The sequence below is a fragment of the Hypomesus transpacificus genome, chromosome 23, assembly GCF_021917145.1.
Source record: "Hypomesus transpacificus isolate Combined female chromosome 23, fHypTra1, whole genome shotgun sequence".
NCBI lineage: Eukaryota > Metazoa > Chordata > Actinopteri > Osmeriformes > Osmeridae > Hypomesus > Hypomesus transpacificus.
In genome coordinates, this window is record NC_061082.1 from 2913917 (window position 1) to 2932984 (window position 19068).

General features: G+C 40.8%; 1 protein-coding gene across 1 annotated transcript in view; it reads left to right on the top strand.

Annotated features, from left to right (window-relative positions):
* The window catches only part of ttn.1 (titin, tandem duplicate 1), a 134321-nt gene that overhangs the window by 17593 nt on the left and 97660 nt on the right, over nucleotides 1–19068 (top strand). The window contains exons 39-71 of the mRNA XM_047047516.1: nucleotides 431–931; nucleotides 1212–1718; nucleotides 2105–2149; nucleotides 2411–6178; nucleotides 6646–6924; nucleotides 7167–7733; nucleotides 7991–8272; nucleotides 8362–8640; nucleotides 8743–9024; nucleotides 9118–9396; nucleotides 9487–9774; nucleotides 9931–10209; nucleotides 10296–10577; nucleotides 10668–10946; nucleotides 11048–11326; nucleotides 11466–11744; nucleotides 11851–12138; nucleotides 12230–12508; nucleotides 12596–12877; nucleotides 12977–13255; nucleotides 13341–13619; nucleotides 13718–13996; nucleotides 14088–14375; nucleotides 14641–14919; nucleotides 15167–15448; nucleotides 15974–16252; nucleotides 16340–16621; nucleotides 16705–16983; nucleotides 17099–17386; nucleotides 17503–17781; nucleotides 17868–18149; nucleotides 18253–18531; nucleotides 18619–18906. Coding sequence (XP_046903472.1) covers nucleotides 431–931; nucleotides 1212–1718; nucleotides 2105–2149; nucleotides 2411–6178; nucleotides 6646–6924; nucleotides 7167–7733; nucleotides 7991–8272; nucleotides 8362–8640; nucleotides 8743–9024; nucleotides 9118–9396; nucleotides 9487–9774; nucleotides 9931–10209; nucleotides 10296–10577; nucleotides 10668–10946; nucleotides 11048–11326; nucleotides 11466–11744; nucleotides 11851–12138; nucleotides 12230–12508; nucleotides 12596–12877; nucleotides 12977–13255; nucleotides 13341–13619; nucleotides 13718–13996; nucleotides 14088–14375; nucleotides 14641–14919; nucleotides 15167–15448; nucleotides 15974–16252; nucleotides 16340–16621; nucleotides 16705–16983; nucleotides 17099–17386; nucleotides 17503–17781; nucleotides 17868–18149; nucleotides 18253–18531; nucleotides 18619–18906 — 13266 coding nt within the window. The remainder of the gene's footprint in view (nucleotides 1–430; nucleotides 932–1211; nucleotides 1719–2104; nucleotides 2150–2410; nucleotides 6179–6645; nucleotides 6925–7166; nucleotides 7734–7990; nucleotides 8273–8361; nucleotides 8641–8742; nucleotides 9025–9117; nucleotides 9397–9486; nucleotides 9775–9930; nucleotides 10210–10295; nucleotides 10578–10667; nucleotides 10947–11047; nucleotides 11327–11465; nucleotides 11745–11850; nucleotides 12139–12229; nucleotides 12509–12595; nucleotides 12878–12976; nucleotides 13256–13340; nucleotides 13620–13717; nucleotides 13997–14087; nucleotides 14376–14640; nucleotides 14920–15166; nucleotides 15449–15973; nucleotides 16253–16339; nucleotides 16622–16704; nucleotides 16984–17098; nucleotides 17387–17502; nucleotides 17782–17867; nucleotides 18150–18252; nucleotides 18532–18618; nucleotides 18907–19068) is intronic.

The window sequence follows — 19068 nt, forward strand, 5'->3', positions numbered from 1 at the left end:
ATACTGTGGTCACCAGGTAATTCTTAATTTAAGCTTTCTCTGAGCATGCTGTATAATATATTTAAAGCAACCGATAGTACTACCAACATGTGTATGTCAATCCTAACAGTTATCACGGGGTAATCTTACAAGCGCTTTGCTCTTCGTGGCATGCTATATTTCGTCTCTTACTTTAAAGGTAATGTTACCTAACCAATCCCCTTCAGGAATTATTTTTTGCATTTTTTGTTGTTGGAACACAGAGTAAACTGTAGTATTTTGCTCAAGACAAGCTTGCATGACCGGACAAGAAACCAGCTATTGTCACTTCTCATCTTGAAATGCCACCCATCCAAAACGCTGCACCAACTTCGCACTGCATTCCCGTCAACAATAACCTGAAGAAGTCACTATTGATTATTGACCTAATTCTACTCTTTTTATTGCCCAGATGAAAATATGAAAACCATAGATAGGCAAACTGTGTCGAGAATTGGGGAGATAAGTCAGAAAAAGGAGGTACACTCAGAGGGCTACCAATCAGTGGATATGAGCACACACAGTGTACAGACCTTTCAGTCCGTCTCTGAGACATCCACCGTGAGGATGACATCCTCATCTGTGAGGAAGGTGGAAGTCACGACTAATGAAGAATCTGACATGAGCATTCCCTCAAGCCCCACTTTGCTCTTAAGAATGACCGACGTGAGGGTTAAAAGTGGTGAGATGGCCCAGTTCAACTGCTCTTTTGATGGCCAGCCGTTTACAGGAATAATGTGGGACCATAACGGACGGAGGCTGGCAGACACAGAGAGGGTGATAAGCTCCCATAGCAGAGGGCTTCAGTCCCTAATCATACAGGGGGTAGAGCTGGGTGACCAGGGGACTTACCGCTGTACCACTCTCAATAAACATGGCGAGAACAGCACCTCTGCTCAGCTCACTGTGGAAGGTGGTTAATCTCTCTTTTTGAATATCACCACTCTCTTGTCCACCCCACACCATCTGCTTCCTGCTGCTTTTAAACCTTTAATATATCCTATAGATTGTTAACCAAGTGAAATGTAATGGAATAACCATCTTTGTTAAATCTAGTTATTCTCCCATTGCAAGCTTGCCCCTAATATCCATCTTTCCATTTCACTAACCCCTTCCGCCTATTTGAAGCCTAGATACCCTTTCACTGATGAACTTAATCCCTAATAAATCTCCCTAACTTTGTTCTCACTCAGCAAAAGAAGCAAATGTCAAAGCAGAAACTCCCATCCCTACCGATTCTGTCTATAAAGCCTCGCAGCCAGACAGAGAGACCTCTAGAAAGACCTCTGACCAAGAAGACAACCAAGAGTCCATGGAGACACTGGGATCTCCACCACCCACCTCCAAGAGGGCTTACAGCCTCATCAACCATCTTTGTTTCCCTGATGTTGTGCCTTATGAAGAGCGTGGGAGAGGTGGCGTCACCATCCCAGAGTTCCTCATCAAACTGCCCCCTCAACTGCTTGTCAAACACAGAGACACAATCTCTTTGTTTTGCATAATGAAGGGAATCCCGACTCCATTTGTCATTTGGCTACACAATCAGTTGATTGTTGAAGAGTCTGTCTTTCACTCTCTGAAACATGATGGGCCCCTGTGCTGTTTAAATGTTAAGAATGTTGGTCCTTGGCAAGGGGGCACTTATACTTGCAAACTTGTCAACTCAGCTGGAGATGCTGAGTGCAGCCCAGTGATGACAGGTTGGCATCTGCATGCTTTAGTCCTTTCTGCTATCTCGGCCAATGATGTCGATTCTCCTCTCTCTTCTCCCACGCACACTGTCTTTTACCACACAGACAAAGAAACTTGGTGCCAATCCAAATTCGATTGAATAATAATTAGGATAGACCAGGTTTTCAAGCACAATGACGGATGTCGAAGATGAGTGTACTCATATCACTGAGCACGTTCCAAATAACTTTCCAAATTAAGAGAACCATATGCGTATATGTCAAAACCCAAGCATGCCAGTGTCACTTGAGAGCGAAAATGACAATATAGATGCACAATGTGTCACCTGGATCTAACAGCTTTGCACCATGGATGGAGGGCATAATCTCTAATTTATATGTTTGTCTCTTCACAGTAACAACCACAGAGGAGGACTATGGAACTCAGGATGGAGTTAGAGGTAACATTTCCTTCTTGTCAATATACATTCTTCAATCTTTAAATTAATTACAAATATATACATGTATCCAAAGGTTTCTGCTATACATTCTGCAGATAGTTTTTAAAAATCTTTTTAAAAGCATGATACTTTTCTTTGTCTTATGTAACAATGTTTGGGGGAAAAATGTGCTCGAAATGTATGTCGTTTTTGGATATTCAAATCTAGATGACCCTCAATTTAAATATATAAATGACTGAGTAATGTACTTGTTCAACTCAGCTTTTTCTAGCTTGACTGTCTCAACTGAAGAGGAAAAACAGGCATCTTCTTACTACACTGGCCTACAGTTACCAGACAAAAGCAAAACACTTGAACTCATGCCAGAATCTGAACGTTTCTCTAGTACTTTAGAGAAGAAAAAAGAAAAGCCAGTTTTCATTACCCAACTCTCACCAGCAGCTGTCACTGTTGGGGAGATGGCCAGGTTTACTGTCACAGTTTCTGGCTTCCCAAGGCCTAATGTTCAGTGGTTTCACAATGGCCATGTCATTACTAGTTCCTCTATTTACACATTTGTCCAAGAGGTAGACGAATACAGTTTGGTCATAAACAAGGTGCAGAAAGAGTATGCTGGAGAATACACCTGTACTGTAAGCAACAGATTTGGGCAGTCAAGCTGCACTTCGTTCCTGCATGTTGAATTGAGTGATCCCCAAAAAACAAAGAAGGGGGTTGAAGAAATGTTCAAAACAGTCGGCAAACCTCCAGAATTCACAACTACTGTTGTACCTTTCCAATGTATAGAGGGCGGCGAAGCTCTTTTCAAGTATGTTGTCACAGGAGACCCTCTCCCTGAGGTGCAATGGCTCAGAGGCAGTTTCCATATTCAACCCACAAAGAATTGTAACAAGGTTAATAATCCAGATGGGTCTGGCTTCATCAACATGAAGAGTGTTAAACAGGAGGACAGTGGGGTCTATACATGCAAGGCTTCCAACCCATTTGGGGAAGCCTTTTGTAGTGCTGAGTTAGTTGTATTCAAAGAGCCTGTCTCTGTAACTCGACAGGAACAACACATGGTAGTTCAGAAACAAAAAGGTTATAAAGTATCCATGACTGAACAAGCTACAGAATCCCGCTTGTACATGGTCAACCTTCCAGGAGATGCCGGGGCAAGTCTTCAGGCAGGGCATCAGATGGTGTATACCATTGGTACTGAGGACAGACAAGTTGTTTCAAGTGAGCAAGTGGGCACGCTTGGAGAGGTGGACATCTCTGCTGCTTCTCTTCATAGAGAGCAGGTCACCCACCAAGCTGCTGTGCTGCAGTCTCATGAAGTAGAAGAAAGAGTGTCTGTAGCTCCCACACATCCACTCCAAGTTGCAGCTGTTCCTATGAAACAACTGCACATGGCTACATTTACATCTTCTGTCCAGGAAAGTCACCATATAATCGAGCAGCACTCTGACCGAATCCAAAGCCCAGAGGTCATAGAACTGGAGTTGGCAAAAGAGAAATCCTCAAAGTTAAGGTCAGCCATTGCTGAGGAGGTCCTTCCTCTAACCACAGTGAGAACAGAGGCCTTAGGGGATAGAATTCCAGAAAGGATCAAGCCTTCTACAGAACCTAGACAAGTTGTCACCAGTCATCAGGTAGAAACTAGTTTACCAATACTCAAAGAAAAAACAGGCTTGACAACAAGGCCTGAGGGGGAGAGAGGCTTCAGAGTTACTGAAGGTGTAAAGATTTTATACTCTGCTCAATTGTCAGGGCAACTTCCTATAACAGAGAGCCACTCTGAACCACTATCTGCTAGGGATCCAACTGTTCAGTCCTTGATTGAAATAGAACATTCTCAGCCAACGTTTGCACCAGTGAGTGAGACTAAAACAGAGTTGTCTAAAGAGCAGAGATTTGAAATGCATAGGCCTGCACCAGAGAGAGCTTTGGCACATAAGGATTCTATCATTCTATTAGCAATGCATGCTGAGGAAAGACACCAACTCCAAGCAGAACACTTGAGCATGGTACCTGGTTTGGAGAGTGCCATGTCTTTGAACTCTCAAAAAGAAGGGGATAGGCTCATGCATCTACAGATGATTGCGGATCAAGGCACATTTCAATCTGAAGGGCGATTCACTTGTGAAAGGCCTTTGCCAGAGAATGTAATTGCAAGGAAAAGCCCGACTCTTTTACACACAGTGTCTCAGGACGAACAGAAAACTGTCATTTGTGAAGATACAACTGAGTTTTTATCAAAACGTGACACATTCTCCATCCAACCTACAAAAGAAGTTCCTGCTGCATTGCATCTTCAATCTGTTTGGCCAATCACTGCATTACCCAAAGAGGGTGTACTCGTCATAGAAAAGCCAGACCAGCAGATGGCAGCACAGAAACAGGAAAAGGCCAGAAAACATGCAGCGACATCTGAAGATAGAAGAGCACTTACTGCTGATTATCACAAAGATCTTGACATTTCAGTGACAGGCCTTCAGTCAGAGCTTAAAGCAGAGCCCAAACCTCAGAACATTCTTCAGGTCTCTTACAAGCCCATACAACTACCAAAAGAAACACCATTTACCAGTGATATGAAACAGCAGCGTGCACTAGTCCAGAAAGAGGAACGCTGGGATGTTATGCATGCAGTAACTGTGCGGGACAATCAAAGTTTAGAAGAGGGACACACCAACACGCTGAAAGCCAATGACAAATTCAAACCTGAACTGAAAATAGAACCCAAGATTCCTAAAAAACCTGTGTTTATTGAGGAGCAGGCAATTTCAACTGAAAGCTGTACTGTTTTAGATTCAGCAGCGCAAGACTTTGCAGTCCTAATTCATGAAGGGCAATCAGTAAGGAAATCAATAGTATTGGAGGAGAAACAAGTCATCTTTGGTGAACATTCAAGTGAAATAGAGAGGTCTGAGGAATCTGTTGTGAGTGTGAGGACTCAACCTAAAGGGGTAATGTTTGTTCACGAATCCCAGGAGAGCCGGGAGCTCCCAAAGGAGATGACCTTTGTGATTCCAATGCCAAAACCACTCAGTCTGAACATCAGACATCAGTTAAAAGATGCACTTCAGTCTGCCGTGGCTCGTGACCAGCCACTGTTACTTGCAGACATTGTGGAAAGTTTAGATGCTGTTGGGATACAGGAGGTGAATGTCCAGAAAGAACCCAAATTTACAAAATTCACATACCTTATTACGACAACAGGCACTCCTATTGAAATCACTCTGGCTTTTGAAGGTGAATACCCTCAGACTGCTGATCTGAGGACTGAACTCAAGGCAGCTTTCCATGCTATAGTTTATCGAGAGCAGCAAAGCCTGTCTTCTGAACAGCCTGGAATTCAACATATGGACAAGCCTCAAAGAGTTCAGGTCAGCAGTACACGCTCTAAAGAAATGTTGTCTTCTGTGGTGAAGACGGTGAGAATTGCAGAGAGTACTGTGGATTTTGCACCTCCAAAGTCTCAAACAGCTGCTGTCAAAACGGAAGTAAAAGGATCTTTTGAAAGTATAACAGTCCAGGAACACTTTGAGGTTCATGAATCCAGGCAAAGTAGTAAGCTGGGAGCTAGAGCTGTAACATTAAAAAGCAAGGATAGAGATGTGGGTTCTGCCGATATAACTAAAAGAGTACCCCTGGGCCCTGTACCTGTGGAACAATGCATAGATATGTCCATAGAAAAAGAAACTAGGGAGGAATATATATCAGAGTCAATCATAATTAGTGAGTCTTCAGACACTTTGACCAATGATTACCCTATCATTTTGAATTCCATGGAGGACACTGTTATAGAGGAGAACAGTAAGGTTACTTTCAGTGTGACCATAAAGTGTGTCCAACATGTGAACTGGCTTTTCAATGGACAATTGGTGAAATCTGGCAAAGAGTTCAAGTGTTCCAAAGACCATGACACATACACGTTAGAAATCAACAAAGTTATCAAGGAGAAACATCAAGGAGAATATGTCTGTGAGGCTGAGAATGAAGCCGGCAAGACCACCACATCTGGACGACTCACAGTAGTCTCAAGAGGTTGGATGAAGGGGATATTTTGATTTCACAATTTAAAGTAATAACTAATGCAACATACACGTTTTGTATTTTCACTGAATATTTTAGCATGTGTTCACTTCTCTCTAAAAATCATCCTTAACCGTATGGTGTCTTTTGACATCACCCCCATATCCACCCCGCAACGTCGTTCCAAGAAAACCTTTTTTCACTTCACATCTTAAAAATCACCTCTTACATCTGGACCATTCCACCGAGTGAAGACTGTCTCTACTCTTTGCATGCTTTCGTCTTCATCACGGCCTTTCTTCATTTACATGGCTTGATCAAAACTTAACACCATTTTCCTCCACAGTCACTCCTGGATAACTACTGTTTGCAATCATCCACCCTAGGGTCCTCAATCACCTGTAAACTACTATCAACTGTCTATAATATGCAGTGTGGTGACTTTTGTTTCTTTCATGTCCTTTCTCTGCACATCTCAGTGCGACCTGTCTTTAGGTACAGAATCCTGCCCGTGGAGATCAATATTGGCAGCAAAGCCAAATTTGAATGTGAGACTGAGGACGCACCCAATGTGACCTTCAAGTGGTTCAAAGCTGATGCTGAGATTAAACAGAACGAGATGTACAGGATCATCAGTCTCCAACAGAAATCTTCTCTGGAGCTTGAGAACCCAACAAAACCAGACAGTGGTGAATACACCTGCAAGGCCTCCAACCAGCATGGCAGTGACAGCTGCTCCGCTTCTCTGACAGTAACAGGTAAGTGGACCAACTGTTTAACTTACTTAAAGTCGGTGAATGGGTCTCAAAAAGAGTGTCAATGGATCTTTTATTTTTCATTGCAAAGCTAACAATATGGTCATTTAAACACAATCTAAGCACAACAGTTACATATACATATCTTGATTTCTTTTAGTTCCCGGTCAGATTTTAAAAGGAAATGCTTGGTGGGTTTTAGGTTCTAACTACTAACTTCTCTTTCTTATTCTGAAACTCTGTAGAACGTGCCCATCCGCCCACCTTTATAACTAAGCCTGATCCAATGACCTTGTATTCTGGAAAGAAAGCTACGATTCAGTGTGTGATAACAGGCTCCTCTCCTCTAAGTGTTCTTTGGCACAAAGACAACAAAGTTGTTTCTTCAGGAGCAAGCTACAGAACCTCTTCCGACAAGAATAAGTACATTCTTGAGGTAGTAAAACTTGAACCGTCTGACCAGGGCATCTATCTCTGTAAAGCTTCCAACAGTGTTGGGACAGCAATGTGCAGTACAGAGATAAAGGTCATCAAAAAGCCCAGCTTTGTCAAACCCTTTGAGGCAGTTGCCACAGCTGTGGGAACCCCACTGCATCTTGAGTGCCAAGTGGACGAGGACACTGGAGTGACCATCACCTGGACAAGGGATGGCAAAAGAATTCACCAGTCAACGGATTGTAAACTCTCGTTTGAGGATAAAATAGTCTCTCTTGATATTTCAAAGACAAAGTTGAAAGATTCAGGAAAATATGACTGCACAGCTGCAAATGATGCTGGAAGCACAACTTGCTCTTCTTCTGTAATTGTGCAAGGTAAGACTAGACAGTTAATCTTCACCCCCTGTAGTATTTGAAGCACAACAAATCTACAGGCTTGAAAATTAACATCTTTGGCATGTGGTTAGATCGTATCCTCATTGTATTCTTCTTATTGGTGAATGCTGTCTTTGGCTGCCTCTTCACAAAACGCTTTTGCTTGTTCCTACTTCTCTTCTTCAACATTGATTTCTTTTTTATGACAATGACATTATGAAATTATGTTGGGATTGTGCATTGCCTACACTCTCCAGAGCCACCAATCTTTGTTAAGAGGCTGGAACCAACCACGGTCTGGAAGAAAGGCTCTTCTGCCCGGCTGCAGTGCACAGTCAAGGGATCACCGGAACTTCACGTTACCTGGTTCTTAAATGACAAAGAGCTGTCTACAAATAAGAAATATAGAATCACTTTTAAGGAAGGTCTTGCATCTCTGGAGATAAGTGATGTGGCTTTACTAGACAGTGGAAACTACACATGTGAAGTGTTGAATGAAGCAGGCTGTGAGAGCTGCAGCACTAAGTTAACTGTAAAAGGTTTGTGGACTCAGCTTTTTAACCTAATTCCAGACTTTAACTGTGCTTTTAGAATACATTATCTAATCATTCTGTAAATTTCTTCTCAGAATCACCCTCTTTCAAAACAGAACTGCAAACTGTTGAGGCTGTGAGGGGAAGTGTTGGCACATTTAAATGTGAGATAGCCGGCACTAGTCCTTTTGAAGTGGAATGGTTTAAGAATAAGAAACGACTCGCCACAGATAAGAAATACAAAATAGTCTCTCAGGAATCCATGGCCTGTTTAGAGATCTGCTCATTTGAAAGCGCAGACATTGGGGAATATCAGTGTGTTGTATCAAATGCTGTTGGATCAGTATCGTCAAAGTCAGTTGCCAAACAGAAAGGTTTGTGCATCTAAAATGCATACATATGATTGGATAGTATTCCTCTTTAATTATAACTTTGATTGTTTTCATAATAATTTGTTTTTCACAATTGTATTATAGAACCACCTGTATTCTCAAAGAAAATTGAGAGTGCTACAGCAGTGCTGGGCAATGCTGTGAAACTGTGGGGTACCATTAAAGGCTCGGCACCCATCACAGTTAAATGGATGAAGGATGCAGAATTGCTGAGAGAGGATGACTGTAATGTCAAAATTACATTTCAGAATAATATTGCTGCTGTTTTAATCTCAGCTGTTGACATTTGTCATGGTGGCAAGTACATTTGCCAAGCAGAGAATGAGGCTGGGCAACAGAAATGTGAAGCGTCATTAGCAATTCAAGGTTTGACATATCAAATCTTTCAAGAACATTATCAATGAATAGCAGCAAATTGATGTTTGAAGTCTAAAACATTGTAATTAATTTGTGTTTTAGAACCTGCCAGAATCTTAGAGAAAGCCGTATCTATCAATGTGACAGCTGGGGATTCTGCACTCTTGGAATGCACTGTTGCAGGAAGTCCAGACCTCAAAGTGAAATGGTTTAAAGACGAAAAGGAGATTACAGGAGGTCGAAAATATAAGATGACTTTTAAGGATCATATTGCTGTTTTAAAGATTATTTCAGCAGAAAAGGGAGACACTTCTGAATACAAGATGGAAGTGTCCAATCGGGTTGGAAAAGACCAGTGCTCTTGTTCTATTACTGTTATAGGTTTGTTTAAAACCTCTCTTTTTATTTTGAACCCTATATTGACCCTTTATAAAACAAGAATATTGAATATAGATTGTGATCTTTCGACAGATCGTACTACTCAACCATCCTTCACAAAACATCTTAAAAAGGTTGATGGAAATGTAGGAAACAAAATCACATTTGAATGCAAAGTATCTGGATCACAGCCCATTGTAATGACCTGGTACAAAGATGATAAACAAATAATGTTTGGAGATAGAAATGAGATTCAAATCAAGGACAGTGCTTCAACATTGAGCATTACCACTTTGGAAAAGAGTGATGGTGGAGTGTACATGTGCAGGGCAACAAATGCTGCTGGATTTGAAGAGAGCAGTGGAATTTTGTGCGTCAGAGGTTAGAATGACTCCTTTCTTTGCCTGTCATTAATGAAGACTTTTTAAGCTAAAGCCAAATTTAAGCTTTGGTTTTGAGCCCTTATTCTTATCACTTACTCTTATAAAAAGCCATGTAAACCCCTCACAATTTCTTTCTTTTTCAAACTGAATTTAGAACCGCCAAGCTTCACAATTAAACCTGATTCTCAAGATGTCATACCAGGATCTGCTGTCATCTTGAAGGCAGTTTTCTCTGGAACAGCTCCTTTTACTGTAAAATGGTTCAAAGAAGACAAAGCGGTATCATCTGGAGGCTCATGTTTCATCAAGAAAGATGCCTCTTCAAGCTTCTTGGAGCTTCACTCTGTGAAAGCTTCTGACTCTGCAATCTACAGTTGTCACGTAACCAACGATGCTGGGAAAGTATCATGCACTGCAGTACTGTTTGTTAAAGGTGCATTTTCTTTTATTAATCAACTGGAACTGTTAATGCTGTTCACAATGTATTGTGTTATGTCTAATATAGTTGTCAATTTACAGAACCACCCACATTTTCTATGAAGCTTGAGACTTCAAAGCTTGTGAAAAATGGGCAGACTCTTCAGTTGTCCAGCAAAGTACAGGGCAGCCCTGTGATCAGTATAAAATGGCTGAAAAATGAGAATGAGATATATCCAAATCAAAAGTACCAAATCTCCTTCATTGACTCAGTAGCCACATTGGAGATAGTCAACTCCACTGTTGATGATAGTGGAGATTATGTTTGTGTGGCATCAAGTGAGGCTGGTAGTAATCGCTGCAGCAGCACAGTGACAGTCAAAGGTTTGTAAAAGCACAGCATTGCAAACTATTTAGTGGATCTAAACGTATAACAAAATTGTACATAACAACATTATTATCTCTTTATTGTAGAACCTCCGATGTTTGTGAGGGCTTTTGAGACCACAGAAGTTGTAAAAGGATCTGACCTAGTCTTAGAAGGAACAGTGTCTGGCTCTCTGCCATTTGAAATACATTGCTATCGTGACACCAAACTAATCAGAAACGACAAAAGGCATAAGATACATGTGCATAATGAGAAAGTCACTCTCCAGATTCTGAAATGTGAGCCTGGAGATGTTGGAAATTACCAGTGCACGATAGTTAATGACGTTGGAGAGTCTTCATGTTATTACCAAATAACATTAAAAGGTTAGTTTAAAGGCATTGTCTTATTTGAAAGATAATTGTACAGCTGTTGTAACTGTATAATGCATTTTTGTCTGATTTTATGTATGGGTTTCCTTCACTAGAACCTCCATCGTTTGTTCAGAGAATAGAAAACATCAGTTCCATAGTGGGTTCTGAGATCTTTATGCAGTGTATGCTGTCTGGATCACTGCCCATGACTGTTTCTTGGATCAAAGATGATCATGAGCTTACAGATGATGAACATATTAGGATGTCCTATGAAACCACGTCTGCGGTGCTGAGTTTGAAAAACACCCAGATAACACATGGAGGAAAATATATCTGTCAGGCACAGAACGATGCTGGGAGTCAGAAATGCATTGCAATGCTTACAGTCAGAGGTTGGTTGAACTTTGTGGCCATCTCCATCTAATACGCTAATCCATTTAATGTTTGTCTGTCTGTTACGGTGCTTTACTTGTTTCAGTAACACAGAACAGGACATTATTTATTATTTGATTCTTTGTTGTTGTACCACAGAACCAGCAAAAATCATAGAGCAAGTAAAGTCTGTCAGCGTTACCACAGGAGATCCAGCTACTCTTGAATGCAGGTTTTCAGGAAGTAAAGTCCTCAGTACCAAATGGCTGAAGGATGGAAGGGAGCTGACTTCAGGCCAAAGATATAAAGTGCAATGCACTGAGACAATTTCGACACTGATTATTCTTGCTACAGCGAAAAACGATAGCGGTGACTACATTTTTGAGGTTTCAAATGACGTTGGACAAAGCTCTTGTGAGGCTACAGTAACTGTTATCGGTCAGTTCATGAAAGTTTTTTCTTTCTTAAATCTTTGGAAGCACACTTTTATAGTTCTGAAGCAAGATCCATGCTCACTGTACTATTTACTCCTTGTCCATTGTAGATCAGATAATTAAACCTTCTTTTACAAGAAGGCTGAAGGAAACCGAGAATATCAAAGGATCCTTTGACCATTTGGAATGTCTTGTATCTGGCTCTCTGCCTATGACTGTTTTCTGGTACAAAGATGGAAATGAGATCAAGAGTGATGAGAAGCACAAATTCACATTCTTTGATAACTTGGCATTTTTGGAAATCTGTCGTCTTGATAGTTTGGACACTGGTTGCTATACCTGCATTGCTAAAAACAAAGCTGGGACTGACCAGTGCTCTGGTACCTTAACTGTAAAAGGTTGGCCTACATTTCAAATTTCTTAAATTAAGTGGCCTACTTTGCATAAAGAGTTTGCATACTAAAGAAAGCATTTACCTTTCCTCTACAGAACCACCATGTGTCATAGAAAAGCCTGCATCAATGGATGCTTTGCTTGGCTCCAAGGTCCAGTTTAATGTCCTTGTGTCTGGCACTCCACCGTTGACCATAAAATGGTTTAAGGACAAAAAAGAGATATTGTCAGGGTCTACCTCTTCTGTGAGTAAGGATAATTCCTCATGCTCACTGGAACTCTTCTCTGCACAGCGCTCAGACTCTGGAGACTATGTCTGTGAAATTAAGAACACTGTAGGATCAGCTGTGTGTCAAGCAACACTCTTTGTCAAAGGTATCTTTGATATATATCTTTACTCACACTTTTTGTTAATGTGGTGCCAGTCTGTTAACAAACTTACATATTAATACATTCTTTCAGAACCCCCCACTTTCCTTGAAAAACCTGAGAGAGTTTCAGTGGTTAAACATGGGGACAAAAAACTATTTGAATGCAAGGTGATTGGCACACCAGCTATATCCATACACTGGTTCAGAGATGGGATTGAGATAAATCAAAGTAGAAAACATGGAATGACATTTTCCAACTCCATGGCAAGCTTGGAGATTTGTGACACTGGCTTCCAAGACAGTGGGGTATACTATTGTGAAGCCTGCAATGAAGCAGGCAGTGAAAGTTGCAGTATGGAACTAGCAGTGAAAGGTGGGTTTAACTGTTGTTTGCTAAGGAAGACTTATAGCATTTACACAAACAAGTGAACACCACTTGGCTAGTTCATGAAAACATGCCTTCTTGTTTCAGAGCCACCATCCTTTGTAGAGGATCTAAAACCTCAAGAGGTTGTAAAAGGCTCTGTGGCAGAATTGGACTGCCAAGTGGCAGGAACTACACCATTTGAGGTGACCTGGCACAAGGATAACAAGCTGATTAGACCCAGTCAAAAACACATCATCAAACAGTGTGATTTTAATGTCACTCTTAAAATCCAAGACTGTGATGTGTCAGACATGGGGGATTATCAGTTAATAGTTGCCAATGAGGTGGGCAGTTGTTCAGGCTTCACGACAGTGTCTATGAGAGGTTTGTCTTGTAATTTCAAACTACCACTAGCAATGTCTTGCCTATAAAAAGGTGTCATTCTAATGACATGCTTTCTTCACATTAGCCCCACCATCATTTGTAAGGAAAATTGAAAATGTTGCCTCAATTTTGGGAAATGTGGCCACATTTCAGTGTGTGGTGAAAGGATCACCCCCTCTGTCTGTACAATGGCAAAACAATGATAAATGGATCTTGGATGATCCAACGATTGAAAGTACTTTACGGGATAACGTGGCAACCCTAACAATTCCGGTCTGTGAAGCCTGTCACAGTGGGCAATACACCTGCCTTGTCAATAATGAAGCTGGACAAGACAAGTGCTTTGCAACCCTCATGGTGCAAGGTTTGTCTTTGATTACCTTACATTTTCATTCAGCTTGTTTTTTAGGTTAACAATCTTCATGTCTGTTAAGTCTTCATATCGCCCTCCTTGTGTTATAGAGCCTCCCAGGATAATAGAGAAACCAGAAGTAGTCACTGTAACTCAAGGTGATCCAGTCAGTGTGGAATGTAGAGTAGGTGGAACTCCTCATATCAAAGTCAAGTGGAGTAAAGATGGCAGAGAACTCCTACCTGGCAGGAAAAACAAATTACACTTTGAGAAAAATCTCAGCAGTTGTAAAATTCTGTCTACGCTACAAGAAGATGGAGGAAACTATCTGTTTGAGGCAGAAAACTCAGTTGGCAAATGCAGTTGTTTAATTAAACTGAATGTTGTAGGTCAGTAAACTCTATTTAATTGCTTTTTGTCTTAGAAATTATGGCAGAATTGAAAACCTAAAATGACCTGCGCTCATTGTCATTGTAACAGAACAAGTCATTCCTCCGAAGTTCACCAAGAAATTGATGGATGTTCAAGAGATATTGTACTCTGTGGTTAATTTGGAATGCAAGGTCTTTGGTTCTTTGCCAATGGAAGTACAGTGGAGTAAAGATGGACATGTAATCTCCAGTGAAGCCAAGTATAAGTTAGCTCACATTGACAATACAGTATCACTGGAGATCAATTATTTTAATGAGGACGATACTGGAGAATACTCATGCAACATAACAAACAAAGTGGGAAGTTGTGAATGCAGTGGTGCTCTAAAAGCAAAAGGTTGGGATGAAATTAATAGTATTGATTTGTTTAATTTAATCTTTGAATATCTTGAACATACACTGTGAAAAATGTTTTGCGTGCATACTTGTGCCTTAGCAGGTCACCACAGCAACAGCTTATAATGTATTTATATACTTATCCTTAATATTAGAACTGAAGAGTATAATGTTATTAGACATTATATTTAATCAAGTGTGCATAGGTTTAGGTTCCCAGCTCTAGACGTGTATCTTATTAGATCTTTCTTTAAATGGATTTCTAGTGCCTCCAAGATTTGTGTGTGAACCCAAGTCTCAGGCTGTTGTTCCAAAGTCCACTATACACTTCAAGAGTGTATATGAGGGAACACCTCCTTTCACTGTGAAATGGTTCAAGAATGACTTGGAGCTTATGACTGGACCATCATGTTTGATTGGAGTGGAGAGCTACACTTCCTTCTTAGATCTTTACTCAGTTGGACCTTTGCAAAGTGGAGTTTACTTTTGTCAAGTTAGGAATGATGCTGGCACAGTGAAGTGTGCAGCCACTTTACTGGTGAAAGGTTGGACAACACTCTTTTTTATGCCACTGTCACTAAATCAAGTCCATCTTTTTTCCTAATTTTCATTGCTTCTTCATATGCATGTTTTACAGTATGCTCACTGTTTCTTTTTTCAGCATTGTCTGTTATCTTAAACAGCAAAAAATCCATTCAACATTCATTTGCCTCATCTGCATAACCATATTCGTATTGCTTAATCTTTTCAGCATTTTAGTTTTAATAACTTTATCACTTTTTGACTTTGCAGAATCCCCTGAATTTGTCCTGAAACTACCGCTCCACACTTTTGTGAAGCAGTGTGACCCAGTTCGTCTTGAGTGCAAAGTAACCAGTGGACGCTCTCTGAAAATGTGCTGGTACAAAAATGACAAAAAGATAACAGACGGTGACAACTATAGAACATCGTTTGCCGACACAACGGCCGTCCTTCAGATGCTTACTGCAAGATTGGATGACAAGGGCGTCTACACCTGCGAGGCCCAAAATGATGCTGGAAGCATAAGCTGCAGCACCATTCTCGCTGTCCAAGGTTAGCTACTGGATGGTGAAATGTCTTTATGCACTTCAACTTTCCTCGACTTAAATTTGGATGTCCTTTGTGAATTTACTCAAGCATGGACCTCCCCGTTTTTCGGCATTTTCGTTTCATAATTCATAGTTCTGAATTGATTCTTTAAATCGTTTGCAGCATGAACCTCAAAGAAGATTTCTTCCCTCCACTGATTGCCTTGTTTGCAGTAAAAATATTACAGATACAAAATGACTTTCTGTAGCATGAACATCAAAGGAATGAGTTCTCCTTTTATTGATAACATTTCTGACAGGTTTGGTTGTTTAGTTATTTCTTATTGTAAGAATAAGAGATTGTCCTATATGTGCCTGGTTGCACTATTAATTAAACTATTGCACTTTCAGTATTTCTAGCATGGACTGTAAAGCATGTCCCTTGGAAGATCTTTGTTCTTCGGACTTGCCACTTGCTTGAAAGTATGCGAACGGACTGCTATGGAACTATACAAATTTTTTTTAACAAAATTGGTTATGTTGTTTCTAGATCCACCATCCTTCCTTAAAGTGCCAAAGCCTGTGGAGGGAATTAAGGGCAAAGATGTCAGCTTCTCCTGTGAGCTGTATGGCACAGCACCTTTTGAGATTATCTGGTTCAAGGACAAAAGGGTTGTTAAGGAAAGCAGAAAGTATAAGATGGTGAATGAGAGTAGCTCTGCCAGTCTGCTTGTCCTTGGATTGGATGGCTCAGATGGAGGCCAATACGAGTGCAGGGCAACAAACAATGTAGGGAGTGAAACCTGTCAAACTGCCATTACTCTCAGAGGTTAGTACATTTTGAATTGTGTGAATATGGGATCACCGTATAACAAGATGATCCCAGCTCCTCACCACTATATTTTTTTCCTCTCAGAACCACCAATGTTTGTGAAGAAACTCACCAACCAGTCAGTTAAATATGGTCAGGAAATGACTCTAACTGCCTCTGTCAAAGGCGCTCAGCCAATGACTGTGTCCTGGGTTCAGGACAAGGACCACATTCTCAGAGATGGAGATAACCGGAAAATAACTTTTGAAAACAATAAAGTTACCTTGAAGGTGTTAAAAGCAGACTCAACCACTCCTGGAAAATATACTTGCCAACTCAAAAATGATGCTGGAGTTGTGGAGTGTGTTTCCAACGTGACTGTCCTCGGTTTGTAAAACTCTTATTTGATTCTTGCCAGTAATCAGAATTGGTAAATTTTCATAATCTAAATATGCTATTTAAATTTTCAGAGCCTGCCACAATTGTGGAGAGCCTTGAGTCTTTAAATGCCAAGGCAGGGGATACAGCAACTCTAGAGGTCACTGTGTCAGGGACACCTGAACTGAAAACCAAATGGTTTAAGGATGGTGTTGAGCTCTCCTCTGGCAGCAAGTATAAAATCACCTTCTCAAAGATGGTCTCCACCCTGAAGGTTTTGTCAGCAGGGAAAGGTGACACAGGAGAATACTCATTTGAGGTCCAAAATGAAGCTGGCAGTGTGTCCTGCAAAACCAATCTCACTGTCCTAGGTTGGTGCCATATCTGCTTTTTCTGACATTGGATATTTACTATCATATTCACATTCCACTACATTATCTAATAAGTAGCTCAACAATCAATCTAATCAATGATTCTTCGAAACAGATAAGATGATCCCACCCACATTCATCAGGAAACTCAGGGACACTCACACTATTGTGGGTAAACCTGGTGAAATGGAATGCAAAGTCTCAGGCTCTCCTCCTTTCACTACCTCTTGGTACCACGACGGCCAAGAGATCAGGAGTGGGCCAAATTACGACATTACATGCAGTGATAACTCTTGCAAAATGAGAGTGCCATCTCTTAAGTTGTCCGACTCTGGAAGGTACACATGCAAAGCTGTTAACACAGCAGGAACCGGTGAAACAAGCGCTTCAATGGTAGTAAAAGGTCAGTATCAATAGTTGTCAAGCACACAGTGTAATGATATATTTTTCAGCAAGAGGAATATGGTAACTTATTTCAGAAACAACATACTTACCCTGCTACATTTCTTTTCTGTTCAGAGACTCCATCTTTTGTGGAAAAACCAGCGCAAAAGGATGCTCTGTTGAGCTCAAATGTTACTTTCTCAGCAATAGTTAAAGGAAGCTCCCCTTTGAAAGTCAAATGGTATAGGGGCACAAGAGAAATTGTGTCTGGAAAGGACTGTACAATTGCTTTACGGGACAATAAAGCCACTCTGGAGTTGTTCAAAATTGATAAATCCCACTCTGGAGAGTATACATGTCAGATCATTAATGATGCTGGGAAGGAGAGCTGTCCGGTGCACTTGTTTGTAAAAGGTTCGTTATGACAGTACATTCAAGTAGTCTTAATTCATCCACGTTATTATAAGCACTGCAACTAATGTCAACATTGCTTCTCTCAGAACCCGTCCACTTTGTGAAGAAGCTAAAGGACATTTCCTCTGAAAAGGGAAAACCTTTGAAACTTGAGTGCACATTTACTGGAAGCCAAAGAATATTTGTGACCTGGATGAAAGATGGCATGCCTATCTGGGCCTCTTACAAGTATAATGTGATGACCACAGACACCTCCTGTATCCTGGAGGTACTGAACAGTGATAGGCTTCAGGCATCTGGGAGATACTCTTGTGAAGTTTCTAATGGAGTTGGAAGTGACACGTGTCATGCGCAAGTGTCCATATTAGGTAAATATAACAAATGCTTCTTTCTAATATAAATTCACCATCATACTTCAGTTCATCAAGAATATTTGTTTTATTACTCATTGAATTGTATGTGTTTCTTCAGAACGACCATACTTTATTGAAACTTTGGAATCAAAAGAGATAAATATGGGTGATGCGGTTTGCTTAAGATGCCATATTGGAGGAACCCCTGACATAACAGTGTCGTGGTTCAAGTCTGATGGAAAACAGCGAGAAACTAGTAATTGTAAAATGGATTACTCCAATGGCATAGCCACTTTGAAAATAAGTAAAGCAACCAAGGTTGAGGATGGGGAATACACCTGCAAGGCCGAGAACCGCATTGGAACTTCCTCCAGTAGATGCAGACTGGTTGTGAAAGGTGATGCTCGCTTTTCTTTTTTTTGGAAACTGTGATGTTACTCATGTAAACAGATTCAAACAAGTCTGTCTAATTGCTCTATTCTAGATATCAAAACGCCACCCACCTTTCCCAAGAAACTTGTTAGCCTCCTGAAGGCTGTAGGACAGCCAGTTAGATTTGAGTGTCGAGTTTTAGGATCCTCTCCTCTTGAGGTTTCCTGGCATAAAGATGGCGGATCTTTGACAAATGATGGGAAATATATACTTTCTTATGATGATAACACTGCTGTCCTAAAGATAACCCGCAGTGAACTCAGACACTCTGGGGAATACACTTGCATAACTACAAATAATGTTGGAACTGCTTCTTGTTCAGCTACACTGACGGTCCAAGGTTGGTTAAGATATTGACGGATAATCCATTCGTGGTTAAATCTATAAAGCCACCAAGAACAAACCAAAACTGCAGTTTACATAAATGCTATTATACCTGTGAGTCTTATTCATAAGCATGTGAACACATCAACAATTTTGTAACCTTTGTCAATGTTACTCC